Below are 20256 nucleotides of genomic sequence, written 5' to 3' on the forward strand. Positions count from 1 at the left end.
TTTAGAAGAACTTGATACCGATAATACATTTCGATGTAGCATCCATGAAAAGGATTGTTTTTTCCAAAAAAAAAGAAAGATTTGTGCATTACAAAATGTATTCAAATTATATAATTGGTGGTTAAAAAATCAGAAATAAATGTATTTTTTAAAACAATTTACATCATTAAAAAGAGATCTAATTTCTTTCCCCTCCTTCGTACACGGTCCAGCCTTAGATTTATATGAGGAGAGAATGTGGAAGACGGGTAAATAAATAAAATTGGAGAAATAATATATGTTTGAAATGAATATATATTTTGTTGATTATAAAGTAAATAAATAAAAAATAAAAAAATAAAAGATAAAAAAATAAAAAAATTATTCCTCCGGCGGCGGCGAAGGTGGTGGAGACGCAAGCCGCGGGGTGCTACGAGGTGGCCTTAGCGGCCTATCGTCGTCGCCGTCGATTATAGACTGGCCTCGCCATTCGCGGCCACCGAAAATTGGGGGAAAAAAATATCGAATCCTCGCCACTCGCTCAGTTAAGTTATCCGGCGGCGATGGGGTCTCTCGTGGTGGTGGTGTCTCCGGCGGCGGCGTCTCCGGCGGCGATGGGGAGGGTGGTGGAGACGGATCGTTCTAGAACCCACAAAAACTGATATAATATTCGCATGTAATAAATTCCATAAACATTGGTACTGATATAATATTCACATGTAATAAATTCCATAAACATTGGTATGTACATACCTCCTCATCACCTCGCCGGGGCAATCCCTCGAATGTCGGTGCAATACGTGTCATTAACCATTGTCGAATGCAATTGTGAACTGATCTCGCTGCATCTCCAGGCTCATGCATGTAAACGTATATCTCGAAGATGCGTAGCTTGCAAAATAGGATGTCTTTGTTCTTCGAAATCTTTTGCTGACCATCTCCATTCTTCCTTGCATGTATCATTGCCTAAGCCGTATCACTTCTCCTTCTTCTTTAAACCGATTATTCGACTACTCCATATCAGTTAACAATGTAGGGGTACCACTTTTGTATCATGCCATTTTGAACCATGTATTTTAACATATTATATAAGTTAATGAAATGAGATGTGTGATGAGGGATGGGGGAGATGCGGTGGGGTGACATTGATCATAGTACCATGTATATAAATTGTTTTTTTATTGCATATATGTTTATAATGGAAAAAAATATATTAATAATCACATACAATGACTGGACACGCTGGTATTGCCATGGGCGGGGTATGTAATACTGCTGTAACGCATGTTACACAATTCTCGAAATTACCCCTCGAATACATGCGGTTGTGGCATAGCCTACAGGTGGCTAGGGCATGGGCTCGTGCATAGCCCGCCACTAGCAGATGCACGGGCTCTCTTATGTATTCCGCAGCTTCCCGTGGCGGAAGTGTATGAAAACACCCCTCGCATATTCGAACTCCCTCATCGGTGTCTTTCCAACACATGCCTCCTCGCAAACAGGTGCGTTGTCTGATGAGGTGGTATACATCTGTAGGCAGCATCGCCTCCGCATATGTATTGCTGATGTGTCGATCATCATAGGTGGCGATTCCAGCTGTGGGGATGAGAATGATCATATTAGAATATTAGGTTGGACTATTTTGATAAAAAATAAATTCTATCTGCTTACATACCGAGGTCCCATCTATCTGCAACCATTTTCACTTCTCACTTGTATTACTTTTTACGTTTTTCACAGATACACTTTTGAAAATGACGCGGGCTGGCTGTACAACGGTTTATATAGTAAATTATTCAGGTGGGGGGAGGACTTGGTCTTCTTAGGAACAGCGGTGACACTCGCTTGTATCTGCTAACGTTAGTAGAATTGCATGCTCCAAGCTTCCCCCACAGCATTCTGCAAATTTTGCGTTCTTCGCGAGATAATGTTACCGAGGTCTGTGTTTGAGTTACAAAACATATGTATACTGGTGCGCCTAAGACGGTATTTTATAATGCCCCCATGGTAAGGTCTCGGTTGAATATGGTACAATATATCGTTTGTCGTCGTGTGGACTCAGAGCAATTTTTGTTTCTGATATCGTGTACACTTCATGCAACGTGGATCTTATACACGATTGGTGGCAAATCTTTTCAACCTCGCCCATCAAACATTGCACATAATCATCGTATGTTATAGTTCGTGCTACAACATTACTCTTGACACCTTTCACCTTCTTCGTATCGTTCTTGCCATCGACTTGCATGGCGTACATCTTTGCTCTCAGTCCAACAAATTCGGTCATAATCGCACCATTATTTTCGTCTTTCATTAAACCTGGTATCTTCTTATTGACAAGCGGAATACCATATCGATTATCTGATGGATAATCGCTCGTGTCAAATCGAGCAATGTCTCGTATCATAAGTTCATAAATATTGTCACACTCGATGTGATAAATTAAACTGTCTGTATCGGTATACATCATTTTACATTTATCGCTATGTGTGGGTAACATGTAGTCGTGATGGAATTCATACAAACAAACCTTAGATATATCTAGTATACACATACCCACATAGATTGGTTTGTTCAATTTTACGAACAGTTTGCGCAGCTCGATTGCAACTAAGTTTTCCGAAAATATGCTGCGACTGTGAAAATTTGGTTTAGCGATCAATGCCGCCGCACCATATCTCCCTTCCCATTTTGTTACTAATTTTACATCTACATGATTGCGCACATTCTCCATAGTTTTACCAAACACTGCATTGTTCATTAACTTGTATAAATTTTTCTCAAAATCATTTGTGGCAAGAGTTCTAAAGGACAATGTTAAGTCATAGAGGGGTTTACTGACCCAAGAGCGTACAGCCTATGCTATACACCGTTGGAAAGGTCTCGCCAAGGCGAATCGACTGATACCGTTTTTAACTTCGATATCAGATGGGATCATGTCGAAAAATGGCCTCAAAGTTCGAGATTTTGCGGTTTTGAACAAAAGAATCCGGTCGTAAAAGCCCATCCGGCCCGAGGGACCTCGGGTAGGCACCTGAGGGAAAACCGAGCGGTGTAAGCGATACTCTAGCAGATTGGGACGGCAAATGTGCCCCACCACCTTCATTTCAGTGCCGTGTTGGGCCTGCGTTTGCCGCATGGGCCCCGTTCGAAATGCCCAGGGCGAAATCGCCAATGGATCAGTTGTTTTTCATGAACATAATATATTCATGATAGACGATTCGCAGGTATAAGTTGGGAATGTGCAGGTTAGTATTCAGACTAATGCGTCACTTACAATAGTGAATGGAGTGACATTTTATTGATTGAACGAAACATATGATGTGAATACTGAATACTAACCTGCACATTCCCAACTCATACCTGCGAATCGTCTATCATGAATATATTATGTTCATGAAAAACAACTGATCCATTGGCGATTTCGCCCTGGGCATTTCGAACGGGGCCCATGCGGCAAACGCAGGCCCAACACGGCACTGAAATGAAGGTGGTGGGGCACATTTGCCGTCCCAATCTGCTAGAGTATCGCTTACACCGCTCGGTTTTCCCTCAGGTGCCTACCCGAGGTCCCTCGGGCCGGATGGGCTTTTACGACCGGATTCTTTTGTTCAAAACCGCAAAATCTCGAACTTTGAGGCCATTTTTCGACATGATCCCATCTGATATCGAAGTTAAAAACGGTATCAGTCGATTCGCCTTGGCGAGACCTTTCCAACGGTGTATAGCATAGGCTGTACGCTCTTGGGTCAGTAAACCCCTCTATGACTTAACATTGTCCTTTGTATTTAGTTCGATGTAATCGCGAAGCCATGGCGATTGTGAAAACTGTAATACGCGGTGAACTTCAGTTACGCGAAGGCCGTGACGAATACATTGCTGCAGATTGCGGTAATGTATTACGTAACGATTCTTATCGTATAGAGTCGCGAGGAGCTTTTCCTGGCGCTTGCCGGGCGGTTTATCGCGCGTTGGGCAGAACGGTAAATCTGTGTGTGCATCATGCAGATGTTGTGGATACTCCAGATCGACTTCCAAAATATACCCCATCGTTGAGTCTAACGCTATGGCCATTACATCTATATCTTTGTTGTTGACCCACTGAAAATTGGCGTATGGCAATGGTTGACACATTGCCCAGCCGTACAAATTATTTACATCGAAATACATTAAATATGACGACGGTTGCGATGCATCGTACGACTGCATGTACTTGTTGTTGGCTCGTGCGCGTCTGTTGGAACATTGACTTAAACCACCGCGTATACCACGTTCGATGAATAGGACCATGTCGATATCGGTAAGAAGTTCGAAATTGATACGTGTATGCTTCAGCATGGCATCCCACGTAAAACCTGGCAGAGTATAATAGTGCGCGGGATCGAGTCCGTAACTTGTGACGCAACTATTGCGAAAATTTTCAAAAATATCTGCCAACAGCAAGACATCAGTCTTTAGATACAAATCGCTATACTCGCCGAGCGTTTGAATGGAGAACCGCGTCCACACGTTGACGGCGTGTTCGTAGTCATTTTCGGATACTGTATCGCCAGTCAAGGAACTGTAAAATGAATTGCGCGATGGCAAACATGATTGCTCCAACTTTTCGACACAGTCAATGTACTCGTACGGGAACACCCCTTTCCGTGTCAATAAATCAAAATCTTCCGTAGATAATTTTTGAAACTCAGACCGTGTAATTTGAAGTTTATCTTTACTAAGAAAAGATGCCAATTTCTCGAGACTTGTATTTAAAAATTTAAACGAATCGATGAATTGCAATTTTATGCGCTTGCGCGAGTTCCATTCTTCATCCGTGCATTCAATGTATTTTGTAAATGAAATGTACTTCTCTTTTGTTATCGGCAATACAGTGACGTCGCCCTCAAATGCCGTGGCTATCTCCTTGATAATAAAATGTGAATCATAACCGGATAAATTGTGAAAAACCACGGGGATGACAAATGCGTCTTTATAATTTAGATTGTGATTTGAATGTGCGGGGCCTCTGTACCGACCGGTCAAATGACAATGATCGCGTACCCGTTTGTCATCTTGTGCAAACGGTCTTTCACATATGTGACAGTGTGCTGCAGTATTAAAATTTTGCAATTGTTCAGTTGACAAATTTTCCATGGGTACATTGGTCGATAAAATGGACTTTACACGATGCGACAAATCTTTGAGTTGTCTCACAAACCATGACACGCAGTCAGGATCGCGACGATATTGAAACGTAGATAACGAGTCGTCGTACGAGCACCGCACATAGTATCCCACACTAAATACACGATGATGCTGGTATGTGTATCTTGGCGCTTCTCGATCAGTATCCGTTTTCTCCAGGATGCATTCCAGATCGGCATACACGATAAACGGAACACGCTCTTTCCTGCTGTAGTTGCTGAAGCTGAGCCACTTCCTACCATCATCATTTGGTAATATGATTGCACAATCATTCATCTTCTCACAATCCATGGTGTGAGCTTCCAGCTTCTCATTTGAACTAAAGTAGTGCAAGCATCTGCAATATGAGACATAATTTTGGATTTATCTGCGATAAGAGACATAATTTTTATCTAAGAAAAAATATTTAAAAAATTTATTTTATACATACCTATCACAAAAGTATTTTCGACCATTATGTTTACTCAATTGCGTGCTCACGAGACGAGATAAATTCTTGATCCATGCGAAATGTCCCACGCCGTTTGCTCCTTCTAAATACAACAAATTGACATGCCTCTCCATCTTCTTATCGGCGACTCGTATCGGTAGCACCTTCTTATTCTCAATGGTATAGACGTTGATGGAGATGTTGTTAACATGTTCAAACTTTTTAATTTGGTTCAAAGTCATTGGAAATTCAATATCCTGGATATTCAACACTGTTGTATAATGAGGATATGTCGATGCCCGATATATGTGATTTTTGGCTGGATGCAGAGCAGCCACCACTGACCATGCGAAACATGCATTGTCCGTCGAGCATACGCTGATTACAGCTTTCTTTAGTTGTATCTCACGCGGTAATTGTATGGTACATCCTGCCTTCATCGGCATAAATTTATTTGCATTAACAGTTAAATTAAGTATACGCGACAGCGCCCACCCACTATCGCGTTCCTGAAACTCGTCTAAGGATGCTAGAATGGGTTCGATGACGCGTAAATCATACCATTCGCGTAGGTCAGACAAGCGAAACAGTTCACAATTTTTTGTGTTAACACTTTTGTTTGCACATTTATTACCAGCCACAAATTCACCGTTAAATATAGTATTTATTTTTACACTGTCATGTTTCAGCACAATGTTCCACACATGATCGAGTACAATGTCCCTAGCATCTTCGAGAAAATTGCGGGGCTCTATGTGGTTAGAATTTATCACCACACCGGTCAATATACGGTTAACGAAAGCCGTATCAATTTCACGCCATCTGAGTCTTGCACTGTGTCCAGCACCCACATGTACAAATCGAATGCGTGTCGAATCTTTCAGACTTTCCAATCTAGCGATACGAGCAATCAGCGATTGTTTTTCACCGATTGAGAGTCGCGGTCTCTTGATTCGACTTCGTTCCTCCAACGAATTGAGATAATCATCAAATCGATGTTCCCATAAATTGTATTCATCCTTCGACCTTAATTGAGCGGCCTGCTCGTACAGCTCCTGCTCTTGATGACTCATACTACCGTTTTTGCGTTGCCGTACACAATGATGCTTGCGATATATTACAAAAATCTGTGCCCCGATTATACTCTCGGTGATGCTTGCGATATATTACAAAATCTGTGTCCCGATGATGCTCTCGGTGATGCTCCCGATATATTAAAGAAATCCCCGTCGTCGATTGCAATGTTATATGCTTTGTAGAAGTTGCAAGTTTGGACGTGTTCAAGTATTCGCAAACATTGCACTTTTCGCAGAAGAACACGTGACATAAAAATTCCTCTCCCCGCACCTCGCTGCCCTTGATGCATCGTTACATTTTTTTTATGTGCTGCACACTCGTTTTGATAGTATCGTCGTCGCCGTCGTCGTGAAACGTTATGGATTCTACAAACATGAATTACTACATTTCTCGCGAAACGGTGTGCATAAGTCGCGAGTAAGTGTTATTATCATCATTTCCTTAGCGTTATTACTTACCTTTCATTCTTTACATACTTTTTCTATATGTTGCGATAGCAATAAACAACGTTCGACGCCTTATATACTTGGGGAGGAGGTTTGCCCTCACATCCACGGCATACAAGTACTGTAGGCGCCTCACTTGAAGTCCCGCGGAAAGTATGCGGGAGAAGTAGAAGGGATACACGTATTCCCACGTATACATTGTTCTCTCGCTCGCTATTCGTCGCGGCAGTTACACACACATGTGGACTGACTGACGAGGAAGGCAAAGAGATAGAAAGAGATAATGAGAAACACGTGGCGGACAGAGCCCCATTGGCGTAGTGCAACATATATTACTATTATAAAAGTTATATCTAATACAAGACAACAATATGTTAGGAAAGTATAGGTTATGTAATTACCAATGGAAGTGTTATTTAATATTTAATATTTAAATCCTTTTAACAATACAATAATAAAAACATCTCAATAAAAAATTTAGAAATAAATAAAGAGGTGATAACAACTCTGTATGTGTATACATATATAAAAAGCACAATTTATACATAAATATAAATATGAAATCTGTATAAATATAAAATTTCTACATACTTAAATATATGCAATATTATGTATATAATATATTATTTATTACGCTGAAGCATTCAAGCCTCATTGAAATGTGTACAATTTTTTGCGGTGTGACAGTGAAATTTCCTCGGAACGCAAGACGATCAGACGATGTGCTCTGGGTATGTTTGCCTGTTAAAATAATTTTTCATTTAAAAAAAAACTGCATATACAAATTATAAAAAAAATATAGTATGTGTTTTTTTACCTTATTCATTATTTGAACTTGTGCTGCATTCCGATTCAGCATCAGTTTCTTCGTCTGTTGTAATCAGACCCATTGATTCCATTATATCTTCTAACAATCCATCTTTCTCCCAATATTCGTTTTCTAATTTTTCGATATGCTTACAGCAATTGCTCCAATGAGTAACGCTAATTCCTCTAATTGCTTCTGAGGTATAAGTCTCTAATTCATCTTTTGTGTATGTTGAAATATTTCTTTCTCTCAATTTTCTTTTTAATTCAGCCCATATCAATTCAATAGGATTTAGATCGCAGTTGTAGGGCGGTAAGCGCAAAATGTTATGTCCATGTAGCCTCATAATTTGATCAATTTTGAAACTTTTCTGAGGTTTACTTTTTTCGACTAAATCAAATAATTGAAATTTTCTCATAGTAAAAGAGAATGTTATGTTGTTTTCGGTTAACCACTTCACCATAGCAGCTTTGGTGGACGATTTTGTTGGTGGCTTATTTATCTGGGTTGAGTGGTATGGAGCGTTATCCATAACAACAACTGAACTTTGTGGAATATTAGGTAATAATTTTTCCACTATCCACTTTTCAAATTTCTCCGCATCCATTTGCCCGTGATAGTCTCCTACTGTTGAAGTCGGCTTATAAATTAATTCGGCCCCATTAATGAATCCATTTTCTCCTCCTGCATGCACAATGACTAGACGGTGTGAAGAGCTGTTATTTTTTGAAATGCCAATAATTTCGTTGCTTTGCCAGCATTTGCTAAAGCTCAAGGTGTTTCCCCTCAGGGGCTGTGCCCGGCAATCGTCGGCCGCAGTACGGGGCGTAGCGACCCCGAGGTACCTGAAGCTAATCACACCGTAAGCCTCCTGTTGGTCGTCGCGACGACCCATTCACAATTCCTTTTTTGGTTTTGTGAATGATACGTGACGGCAGGAGAAGCGGGGGCCTTGGCTTAACCGCCTGGGCCAAGAGTATGGCGACTCTATAAAATCGCCCTCCAATCCTAAGCTATGGTGCGCGGCGATGGGATGCATGTGTCACGTCCCGGTATTGACGGTCCGGAAGGTACCCCTACCGCTACCCTATGCACCGAAGACTATTCTTTAACCGAGTTTGATCCAATCGGCTCGTACGTCCGACTATGATCGGGTCTTTGTTACGGTCGCCGTGTCCACTCGAAATTGGATTTTAAAGATCTTACCTTAGTAATGGGCTTCCAATAGTTGTTTCCTGATTTCGGTATACCGATCAAAACGTAGGTCGTCCAGTGGTATGTGCTCCAAGTCGGGAAGGGCTGGAGTTACGTCCGCGGGGATCAACCTCCACGGTGTTTGGTTCACCAACACGTCGGTGATTATCTTCGGAAGGGTAACTACCCCCAGAGGGTAGTATTCTGGTATCGCCGGTTCACGGAACTGGCGGATTAACTTCCGCAATTGATTCTTCCTCCCAGCTCGGTGCGTCTTCGGCATTGATTAGCTATTCGCGAAATATGGTAAAATAGATCTCGATAAAGGGTTGATCGTTGCGATCTGAGCGGCTGCCCTCTCCAGAACGCGCAGATGCCTACGAGCGGTGGTCCTCTCCGTAGGATTAAACCCAATATCGAGATTGAAGAATTGATCTGAATCGAAATGATTGAACCGAAAAGTCTTTACCGAAGTCGTCCAAGCTGTGGATAGCACGTCGAGTCGCGAAGGAAAGGAAAGGTTTTAGAGCACTGAATCGACACTTACTTATCGTAACACTGTTAACTGTTGCTGTGGGTTTGTCGGTGCTGTTGCCGATGTTCCTCTCGCTTGCCCCAAGTGGATGAAGAGGCTGGTCAAGGAGGCCCAGACGGCACCCAGCATGTGGAGACTCCATCCGTAGATAGAGTGCAAGGCGTAGCCATGAATTATTGTATCGACTACTAGTTTGATGATCCGTAGAATAAGGTATAGACCCATTAGTCCAGCGCTGAACGAACCAAATGTGATGAACCAATCCCATAATTTGCGTCCTGTTGATTCGGCAATGCGGTCTAGGGATTTTTCGTCCAGAAGGTTATATAGTTGGACGCTGCCTTGCGGAATGGCGTGTCCCATGGCCCCTCGCGCCAAGGTATTTATCATCGCAGGCCTTTCTATTGGGAACATAATATGGTCTCGTAGTTTTTCGAGGTCCTGTGTCGTGTATATTCCGCTTGATGCTAAATGACCAGGATTGGTGTAGCTCCATTTTGCTCGGGTGAGTGGTTGCAGTGTTGGCGGTGGTGTACTTTCCACTGGGTTGGGTAACATCTTATACCAAGTGTCGTGGAGAAAAAACATGGTAGGAAGTAATCCGTTGCATTCTCGCGGTGTGCCCTCGCGTACCAAAATTCGACTCCTGGGTGTCAAGAAGAGAGACTGATTCATTTGTGTAACCGGAAGCTCCAGATAGCAATTGTCGGTTTTCCGTATTCGGCAGTTTACTGGTACGCATTGAATTATATGTAGGACTTCTCCTGCTGAGATGGCCACATGCCCGGGTCCTTTCATGAGTAGGAACGCTGCTTCGTCTGGCGAGCTGGATGCAAGGGTAAGAGCATTTTTTAATACCTGTTCTTCCAGAGTACATTTTTGTTGGACGAGGTTTCGATATAGCTGTGTCATTTGCGTTTTAAGGTTGTTACAGACGGGGAGGAACGGCGTCCTGGAGCGGCTCAGAACGTCGTTTGGAATAGGGAAGGTGAGTATAGGACGTACCGGCAGCAGGTATCCCCGACTGTAGGTAAAGTGGAGCGCGTAAGGTAAGTATTATCGACGTAGGATGAAGCGTTGCCGGTAGGATTATAACGTTATTTCCTTCAGGTGGGTCCGCCGAATCGTCCAGAGGGTTGGCGAACGAATACACGTTCCTACAACCGTAGCGACTCGGTAGGGGCAGGCGTAATGAGAAAGTAGGAGAAATGAGCGGATGCCAAGATTTAGGCAGCTATGAGTATTTATTCGTGACTGTTATACACTGCTTGCATTTGAGCGCACCAATTATAAATATCAGTAGGAATTAGATTATTCTGAATATTAGGTAGTTCGCTTATGTATCGAGATAATATCTCCGTAGGTATCTCCTGATGGGAATGGACCTTGGCGGCCTGGTTCGTATCGATAAAAGGAATTGGCGATAGAGGCGGCTGTATGACAAGTACGGTAGATTCGCAATCACTGTCGTTTGTTAAATCAATAACTTCGACGTCTGGTTCTCGGTGTCCAAGGTCGAGGGTGGAGGCTTCCGACAACGGGGAATAACAAGGTTCGCCCGGATGGCTGGAGGCTTGCGGGATCCCAAGCGCCAATTGCTCTTGTAACTCGCGAATGCGTCGTTTGTACTCCAAGCGAGCGCGGTGTTTGATTCCGCCGCGACGCGTCGTTTTATTAGGTCGTTTAGACCGGGTTGTCTAAGAATACCCAAACGTATGTAAGCTAATTGTTAATAAACAAAGGTAGTAAAACGTCTAGATACCCACTCGATTCTTATTCATGTTAGAGGTGTCGTTCCCGGTGCGTTTCCTGTGAGACGCTACCAAGCCGGGTGAGAATGGATGAGTGGCCGGTGCGTTTCTTCTGAGACGCTACCAAGCGTGTGTATCGGAGGTCCGGTGCGTTTCCTGTGAGACGCTACCAGGCAAAGGCGGAAAGAAAGAGTAGAATGTTAGAGTGGAATAAGAATCAGGCAGTTGATAAAACAATAAATAAATAGAGTTAAATTTGGTAACGTTTGAGCTTCTTGTAGACGATCGTGAAATAATCTAAGTCAATTTAGCGAAAATTTGTGTAATAATAGGGGTTCACGAGATACCGCACGTTTAAATAAGAGGTAGGAAGGATCGGAGATACACGGTTCGAAAGTATAGAATGCAACAATGTATAAGTCAGTAAAAGAGACAAGTTGTAACAATAAGATTTATTAAAGCAATATAACAAAGACTTACGTGTTGAATATGAGAGACGCTACCACTAATACGATTGTTTATGTACTTTATAACTTCTTGATGTTTACTAATTAACGGCTTCCAGTAGACTGACTACTGAGGGCTCCGGGCCCTGTATTTATATTAACTTTTATCAGCTTGGCCCTCAGAGAGGTGCTAATTCCCATAAGCATTTCTGGTACTGCTGCCTTATCTCTGGTCAGCATTCTGAGTACGACTTTATCTTTTGCTGATGCTGAGTCAGCAGTTTTGCTGAGTCGGCATTCTTGAGGAGTAGCAAAGTTTATCTCCCTTTATCTCGAAATTTCTAGAGTTTCATTCTCGCAGAGGACATTCTAGAATGTCCTCTGCGAAAATGTTCAAGCAGTGGCTCTCATACAACAGTGGATTTACAATAGTAAGTATAACAGTATAAATCATAAGTATACAAATGGTAAGTATAGAGATAAGTATCGGAGGTAAGTATATGTTAATAAGTTACCGACAGTCGGTATCACCGTGCGTCGGTAATACCGGCTGGCGATTGCTAAGAGTACGTAATTAAGTAAGTAATAATGATTGTATAATATGATAGTAAATGAATGAATAATATACGTTTATATGTGTATGTATGTGAGAATAATATAGATACGTAGGCAATAGTTCGTAATGTGCGCGAGAAAAAATATGTTTAGGCGGGGAGGGGTATGTGGATGTAACACCTCCCTCCCCGGGAAAATAAATTTTGGGCTAAACGTCCAAAATTTATTTCCCATGAGGTCGAATGAGAAGTGAAGTAGCTTTAAGGTCGCGCACAGAAACTTCGGATGCGTTCGAGGTTGGGTGAAGCTTTGGTGATTTCTGGGTCAGGTTCACTGCTGGTGTCTTCCGGTGGATCGGATGGTGACCTTTTTCCCAGATGGATTAAGAGATGAGTGATTGAAGAAAATGCTGCGCCGAGGATATGAATTCCACATCCATATACTGAGTGTAGCGTGTATCCATTGATTACTATGTCGATCAGGCCCTTAATAAATTTGAAAATTACAAATATTGCAAGTATTGCTGCACTGATTGAACCAAATTCTATAAATCCGTTCCATAATTTGCTCATGGTTGATTTAGCTATCTTCTCTAGGGTGTGTTCATCTAGAAGGCCGGCGAGGGATATCGAATTGGGTGCCGGGCCTGCTGCTGCTGCTCCTTGTGCAATTTCGTTGATTACTGCTGGTTTCTCTGCCGGGAACATGATGTGATCGCGTAGTCTGTCCAAATCGGATTGTGAGTAAATTCCACTGGTTGCTAGTGACGTTGGCGTTAAATAGTTCCAATTTAATTGTGATATTGGTTTTGTTTTCTGTGGTATTTCAGCGATCATTGGAGAGGGTGTTAGTTTGACCCATTGTTCATCAATTTTATAGATCGTTGGTAGAAGAGGATTGCATTGGCGGTTTGTGCCAAATCTGGTAAGTATTCTAGTTTTCGGTGCTAGGAAATAGGATTCGTTCTTATGCGTAACTGGAAGCTCATTGTAGCATTTTTCGGTTTTTCTGACGTTTACGATGACTGGAATACATTGAAGAATATGAATAACTTCGCCTGCTGTGACTGCCATGTAGCCTGGCTTCTTCGTGATGATATAGGCGAACTCTTCTGGTACAAGAGTGACTAATGATAAAGCGTTCCTGAGGATTTGATTTTCGGATTCACATCGCTGCATCACAATGGTCCGATACAATGAGGTTAATTGATTCCTGATGTGTTTCTCTACGTAAATAAATTTTGAATTTATATATGTAAAAATGTCCAAGTCGTCAACAGGTATTGGTTTTCTGGATATGATTGGGTTTCCTGGATGTGTTTCGATGATAAATAATCTTGGATGTTCTGTAAGTATGATGGTGTATCCACACATGTGTTTTTCTCTTGTTTTTGTTAAAGCGAAAGTAATTTCATTGGTGGTTAAACTGTAGATGATTGGATGTTGATTCTCTGAGATTTCTTCGGCCTTTTCTGCTTGGCCCTCGTATAACACATCATATGATTTTAGTTCACAGGTGTCTGTCGGGATTGGATTCCAAAATGTGTACCCAAAGTCGTAGTCGATGCAGTTTGATTTCGTTAAGTCGCAGGTGGTTCCTGAAGGTAGGATGATTTTTCCAGTGTTAATTTTGACTCTCGCTTCTTGGCTTCTAATTTTTATTTCCAGAGTAGCTTGAACAAATACATTGTTCCATGATCCGTATGGATCTGAATAAGTGGTACCGGTGCAGGATCCGTCGGGACCCACTGATCCGGCTAAGGTGATTGTACGGTGAGTCGTTGAATTTGGGGAGATTCCAGTTATTAATGCGTTTGAAATTGATATGGTTCCTTCTTGGTGCAATCTTCTACAGGTTTCTTGGTTAACTTCTACCATGTATTCTGCTAGTCCGTTTTGTACTGCGGCTAGGTGCGAGTACATACCACAGTAGTAGATGATTCTCTTCATATTTACTTGGCACTGGATCGTGTGCGCATAGTTGTATTCCGATAATTGCAGCAGCTGAATGTATGTGGCGGTGGTTTTGATTTCAGGGCCTGGTTGGCGGCATTCTTCGAGGTCGAGTAGTGAGACGGTCGTGTGGTTCATCGTGGGTCTTCCACAATCAAAGCCAATAAGAGCTTCAGCTGGTAGCTGAAGGGTCATGATGGCGAGAATGATGAGGTAAGTGGTCATCCTGCGGGACAAAACTATGTCTTGCCTTTTTACATTTGTCTTGATGTACAATTTTATCTTTACCTTTAATTTTAATCCTTAAATTACGCGGTGGTAAAACTTCCAAAATCTGGTATGGCCCATGGTACTGATTGTCTAGCTTACTAGTAGGTTCCTTTAATATATAGACCCAATCTCCTGGGTGAAACTCTTGAATATTTAGTTTAGCGTCATAATATCTTTTAGATCTGTGTTTGGCCTGAATCAGATTTTGGCGAGCTTTATCCTGGATTTCGTTTAATGTTTTAAATAAATCGTTTAAGTACTCGAAGTAAGTGACATCAATTCGGTCGTCTATGTCTGGTTCTGTGCTTGGAATTCTAGCGGTTCTGCCAAAAACTAATTCGTAGGGGGTATAATGGGTGCCCTCGTGAACGCTGGTATTATATGATAACATTGCAAGGTCTAGCCAAGTGTCCCATTCCTTCCCTCGATCTGTTTGTATTTTTAGATATTCGCTTAAAACGTGATGCGAACGTTCCAGGGAGCCGTTAGACTGCGGTCTATATGTCGAAGTTTTGTACTGTTTTATGTTAAATCGTTTAGCTAGATATTTCATAATAGAAGATATTAAGTTGGGTCCTTGATCTGTTAATATGGCTTTAGGGGCTCCGAATATGCCAATTAGTCTTTTCAAAATTTGATCTGCAATAGTAATTGAGGTTGTATCTTCGAGGGGTACGGCTATGGAATACTTGGTAAGTAGATCCTGCATTGTGAGAATGTACCTATTCCCTGAAGATGTAATAGGAAGGGGGCCCATTATGTCGATAGCGACTTTATCGAAAGCACGTCCTGGCGTGTCTGTAATAACCATTGGTTGTTTTGTTTTTATACGAGTTAGTTTCTTTAATTGGCACGTTTTACACGATTGTATGTAAGATTGTACTTGACTTTTCATATTATGCCAAATGAATTTTTCGCGAATTCTTTGTAATGTCTTTGTTACGCCTTTGTGACCGTTGATGACCGAATTGTGAGTGTTTGCTATTATTTCTGCGCGTGTTTCGATTGGAGGAACTCGGATGGTGCTGGAACAGTAAGTAATTGTAATTCGATAATCTTTAAATAATTCCGTTAAATGTTTGTCTATGAAGTACCAAGAGACGTCACCTAAAGGATCGGTCTGTCTAATTGAGAAACTAGCTAGCATGAGTTCATCCAATACTGATCTAATGATTCTTAATCCATCAAGCGTTTGCGTGCGGGTAATTGGAGCTGTAGGGCGTTCCTGTATTGGAATCGATATAATATAACGTTTGTCGTGAGTTTTCACATTAGGAATATTTGGTGTAATTTCTGAAGGATCAGGAAGTAGACCTGACGCTTGGAGCTCCTTCGCACCCTCGCACGCAGGCGTGCCTTGGTAGGTTAAGAATACGACAAGGTGGTCCTTTTGCAAGATTAAAGGTTCCTTAGATTTGACGATTTTTAGAATTTCGAATCGCGGTTCGGGGTCGAATAACGGTTCGTCTTCGCTGTCAGATGATGATGAATTTGTATCCTCGGTTTCTTCTTCTTCGCCGACTGTTTCCAACTCGATTTCTGGATTCCTGCCGTCGTCCGGCGTTGGTTCAGTATTCTTTCTTGGTTCTTTTCTCGGTAACTTTAATGATGCCAATGATTCGCTTCGCTTTCTTTTGTTAATACCCTCTGGCTCCTGTTCTTGTGGTTCGTGTCTTCTTCGCGCTTTCCTAGGTAGTTCCACTAGTGTTGGCGACTCGCTTCGCTTACGTTTCGTGATGATGTGTGGTTCTTTGGGAGAGGGAGTTAAAGGTCTTGGTACATAGGTTGGTGAGGAAATAGCTTCGTCGGAGGGGGATGTGTTCACTGGTAATACTTGAGGAGGGTTCCTGGATAGTGCATCTGCGTTTAGGTTCGTTTTCCCTTGTTTATATACTATTTCATATTCATATTCCGATAATTTTAATTTCCACTTCCATAATCTTGATGTAGGATCTTTGATATTATGCAACCAGACCAACGGCCTATGGTCTGTGACTATCTTAAACTTTCTGCCGTATAAATAGGGTCGGAAATGGTTAACACTGTATACGACGGCTAGGCATTCCTTTTCTATGGTAGAATACTTTTGCTCGTGAGGATTCAAAACTCTTGAAGTGTATGCTATTGGGAGGTCTTTACCTAATTCTCCTTGGCTCAAAATTCCTCCGATTGCGTATCCGGACGCGTCCGTTGTCAGTATGAAAGTCTTGGTGAAATCTGGAAATTGTAGTATTGGAGATTTGCACAGGGCGTCGCGAAGTGTTTCAAAGGCTTCCTGTTGATTATCCTTCCAATTAAACGGTTTGTCCTTCTTTAATAAGTCGGTGAGTGGTTTTGCAATTTTAGAGTAATCCTTAATGAATCTTCGATAGTATCCGGTGAGTCCTAAAAATTGTTTGATTTGTTTTGGGTTTTTGGGTACTGGGAACCGCTGAACTGCTTGTAGTTTCTTGGGATCGGGTTTTACGCCTTCTTTACTCAAAATGTGCCCCAAGTATGCGACCTCCTTCCGTAAAAATTCGCATTTGTCGGGCTGTAATTTTACGTTTCCTTCTCCTAATCTTTGCATTAGTTTTCTGAATTTGGTTTGGTGTTCTGTTAGCGATGAGGCGTAAATGACAAAATCATCCATATATATAAACAGTTCCCACCCTTGTAATCCGGATAGAAGGTTGTTCATATGGCGTTGAAAGGTAGCTGGCGCATTTTTTAGTCCAAAAGGCATTCGGGTGAACTCAAAATGTCCATAGGGAGTTGAAAAAGCAGTTTTTGGCGCGTCTTGTTCGGCCATGGGGATTTGATGAAATCCTGATGCTAAGTCTAGAACGCTGAAATACTTGGCTCCTCCTACTTGATCTAGTATTTCTGTGATGTTGGGAAGCGGGTATGCATCGCCTATGGTTTTTTCATTGAGGTTTCTGAAATCGATGACGACTCTCCATCTCTTTTTCCCTGTGGAGTCCGGTTTCTTAGGTACTATCCAGATAGGCGAATTATAAGGTGACATAGATGGACGCACAATTCCGTCTTTTAATAGTTCTTGGACCTGCCTTTCAATTTCCTGCTTATGGATTTGGGGATATCTGTACTGCTTTGAATTAATGGGTAGGTTATCCGTTGTTTCTATTCTGTGTTCTATTCCTTTGGCGCATGTTAATGGTTCCCCTGGTAAATGAAAACAATCTTGATATTCTGTAACTAGGTTGACTATGTGCCTTCTTTCTTCGGAGTTTAGATGTTCTAATCGCAATAATTCAATGACTTTATCTGCTCTAGTTGCTTCTGTTTCTTTATTGAGCGTATGAATATTAAATGTAGGCTGAGTTGTATCCTCTAATGTCGAATAAGGAATGGTTTCGACTATCGGTCCCCGAGTCTTGATGTCCTTCAAAGTAGTATTATAACATTTCACGTATGCTCTTCCATTTTTATTCGATACTAGACATTGCCCGTAGAAAACACCTTTAGCGATTGAGTTGCGTTCAATGTGCCCCGTTTCTTGATTAGGGTGAATAACATAGAGGTTTACCGGCGTTACTGTTCTTCGTTTGAGAGTAATAAATTCTTCATTATAAAATGGAATATACCATTCGTTCCATTTGATTAGCTTCTTTGCGTAGTCCACCTTGGCTTGGTGGCTGTGTAGAAATTCCGCGCCCAATATTCCATCATGAGGGATAGTGAAATCATCGTTTACAACAAGGAATGGGACTGGGTACCCGAGTATGTCAAGAGATATTCGACCCAGTGTCGGGGCTAACCCTTGTCCTATTCCCCTAAGGGCAGGACGCACACTTGAATCGATATCGATTATGGAGATCAGGGCGGATTGCTTGATTAGGTTTACTTCTGCGCCGGAATCAATCATGAAACTTGTATTTCGCTTGGTGTTGGGCGTTTTAATTCGGACGGAGGGTACCGTGTTTATGTTATTAATGTCAATTACTCGAATAGTGGGCTCAACATGCCCTCTTCTGGGATTTCCTCCTCTTCCTGATCCGTGTCTTCCTTCTGCTTCTGCGATGTCTCCTTTACAGGTGGATCCTTGGGTGGATTTTTCCCCCTTGCTATCGGGTACGTACCGCGGTTTTGATTTGATGGGCCCTGTCCCACGCGGTTCGGCGACGGGCCGTGGGTGTTTCCCGGTCGTTGTTGATTCTGCTCATATTCCCTTCGAGCTTTCAACTTCCTACATTCTTCGATCGTGTGGCCAGGGTTTTTGCAATATCTGCATTGCTTTTCGGGTATTCTTTTCCCCGGATCGTTGTAATTGTTGGGCCGTGATGTATCGAATCTTTCGTTGCGACCTCTATAACCGTTCCCATTGTTGTAGTTGTTTAGGTAATTGCTCCCGTTACCGTAATTATTGTTGCCGTAGCGAGGCTTGTCTTCTCGAGGTCTTTCCGGCTTGGGTGGTTCTGTGCGATGTCGAGGATCTGCGTTTCTATCGTAGTTCCTGTATCTTGGATTTCTATCGTGCTGCTCGTATCCACGCCTGAAACGCGCATGTTCATCCTGAATTTCCGTGTGAATCTTGATCGCCTTTTCGATTGCGTCGTCCAGCGTATCGTATCCTTCGATCCTCAGTCGTGTGGCGATGTCGGGTAATAACCCTTGGATAAATGCTTCGCTTGCTTCCTTCTGTATTTCGAGCTCGGTTCGGTGATCGAGCGTTCCGTATCGCTGTTGGTCACCGTCCATAATTAGATCGCGCAACTCTCGTATCTTGATGGCGAAGTCGAGGACACTTTGATTTGGCGTTTGGAATGTCCTGCTTAGTTCACCACGGTAATAATTCGCACTCTTAAAAGGAGAGAATAACTTTCGGATTTTGTTGCATAACTCGCTGACCGAATTGAACTGGGAACGACCGACTATTCTGTAAGCTTGTCCGCGCAATTTGTTTAGAATTGTTCTTACTAAAAGGGGCTCGTCACTTGAAGGTAAGTAATCTCGTGCACGATAGCACGATTCACAAAAGGGAATAACTAACTGGCGCATGCCGTCGAACGTCTGTATGCCGTCTGCGGCCTCCTTGACTCGCTTGTGGATTCCGGATGAGACTTCGGAATTTGTAGAAATTTGTGACGGCCCTGGTAAAAATTCTCTTGTTATTTCTTCTATTCTAGCGCGGCCTTCGTTGGGAGGTTGATGGAAACTAGTACGGTCAGGGTCTACTGGGCGACTTCTCAATTCTCTGACCTCTGCCATCAAATTTTGGACTGCACTTCTCAATTGTTCATGCTCCTGAATCATCTCTGTACGTTCTTGGGTGAGGTCGTCTCGCTCCTGGTCCAGCCTCAGCTGGCTTTCTTGGAGTCTCTTCTCCAATGCTTGTCGTTCCTGCTCCGCACGTTGCTCTTGTTCCCGTAGTCTTCTTTCCTTTTGCTGTACTTGTTCGGCAAGAACCTGTAGTTCTTCCGCGGAATATTCCGTTCCTTCTGCGGAGCGTGTGTGTACACCCTGTCTTGGCTTAGTACTCATTGTGAATTTAATAAATCGGTTAGTTTACGAGTAAAATTTGACCAATAAGTGTTACGGATCCCACCGCTGTCACCAATTTTATGTTACAGACGGGGAGGAACGGCGTCCTGGAGCGGCTCAGAACGTCGTTTGGAATAGGGAA

General features: G+C 42.4%; 4 protein-coding genes across 5 annotated transcripts; all 4 read right to left on the reverse strand.

Moving 5' to 3' along the window:
* Positions 1–1248: 1248 nt before the first annotated feature.
* LOC122404353 lies at positions 1249–2768 on the reverse strand. The gene is made up of 2 exons (XM_043408288.1): positions 1655–2768; positions 1249–1575 (listed from the first exon to the last, which is right to left on the reverse strand). Exon 1 carries the CDS (start codon positions 2738–2740, stop codon positions 1958–1960), a length of 783 nt encoding a protein of 260 aa, XP_043264223.1. The 5' UTR covers positions 2741–2768; the 3' UTR covers positions 1249–1575; positions 1655–1957.
* Positions 2769–3741: 973 nt separating this feature from the next.
* LOC122404354 lies at positions 3742–6669 on the reverse strand. The gene is made up of 2 exons (XM_043408290.1): positions 5597–6669; positions 3742–5503 (listed from the first exon to the last, which is right to left on the reverse strand). The coding sequence occupies exons 1-2, from the start codon at positions 6667–6669 to the stop codon at positions 3742–3744; spliced, it is 2835 nt and encodes a 944-aa protein (XP_043264225.1).
* Positions 6670–7937: 1268 nt separating this feature from the next.
* Positions 7938–8822, reverse strand: LOC122404355. Its single transcript, XM_043408291.1, has one exon. The coding sequence runs from the start codon at positions 8820–8822 to the stop codon at positions 7938–7940; it is 885 nt and encodes a 294-aa protein (XP_043264226.1).
* Positions 8823–10587: 1765 nt separating this feature from the next.
* Positions 10588–12001, reverse strand: LOC122404352. Of its 2 annotated transcripts, none has more exons than XR_006259707.1 (2): positions 11888–12001; positions 10588–11353 (listed from the first exon to the last, which is right to left on the reverse strand). XR_006259707.1 is itself a non-coding variant. In XM_043408287.1 (2 exons), the coding sequence occupies exons 1-2, from the start codon at positions 11435–11437 to the stop codon at positions 10901–10903; spliced, it is 468 nt and encodes a 155-aa protein (XP_043264222.1). In that variant the 5' UTR covers positions 11438–11466; the 3' UTR covers positions 10588–10900. The 2 variants fall into 2 exon arrangements, 1 of the variants encoding a protein (XP_043264222.1); XM_043408287.1 differs by lacking the exon at positions 11888–12001 and adding an exon at positions 11423–11466.
* Between the last annotated feature and the right edge of the window lie 8255 nt (positions 12002–20256).

Source organism: Colletes gigas, unplaced genomic scaffold (genome assembly GCF_013123115.1).
Source record: "Colletes gigas isolate AHSC1104 unplaced genomic scaffold, ASM1312311v1 Colletes_gigas_Sc00217, whole genome shotgun sequence".
In the NCBI taxonomy this organism is placed as follows: Eukaryota; Metazoa; Arthropoda; class Insecta; order Hymenoptera; family Colletidae; genus Colletes; species Colletes gigas.

Excerpts from the sequence above, each read along its gene's own strand:
- LOC122404353 (XM_043408288.1), bottom strand. The coding sequence starts at position 2,740 with ATGAACAATGCAGTGTTTGGTAAAACTATGGAGAATGTGCGCAATCAT.
- LOC122404354 (XM_043408290.1), bottom strand. The coding sequence starts at position 6,669 with ATGAGTCATCAAGAGCAGGAGCTGTACGAGCAGGCCGCTCAATTAAGG. Across the intron at positions 5,504-5,596 it reads CGAAAATACTTTTGTGATAG|ATGCTTGCACTACTTTAGTT; the intron begins GTATGTATAAAA and ends CTCATATTGCAG.
- LOC122404355 (XM_043408291.1), bottom strand. The coding sequence starts at position 8,822 with ATGGGTCGTCGCGACGACCAACAGGAGGCTTACGGTGTGATTAGCTTC.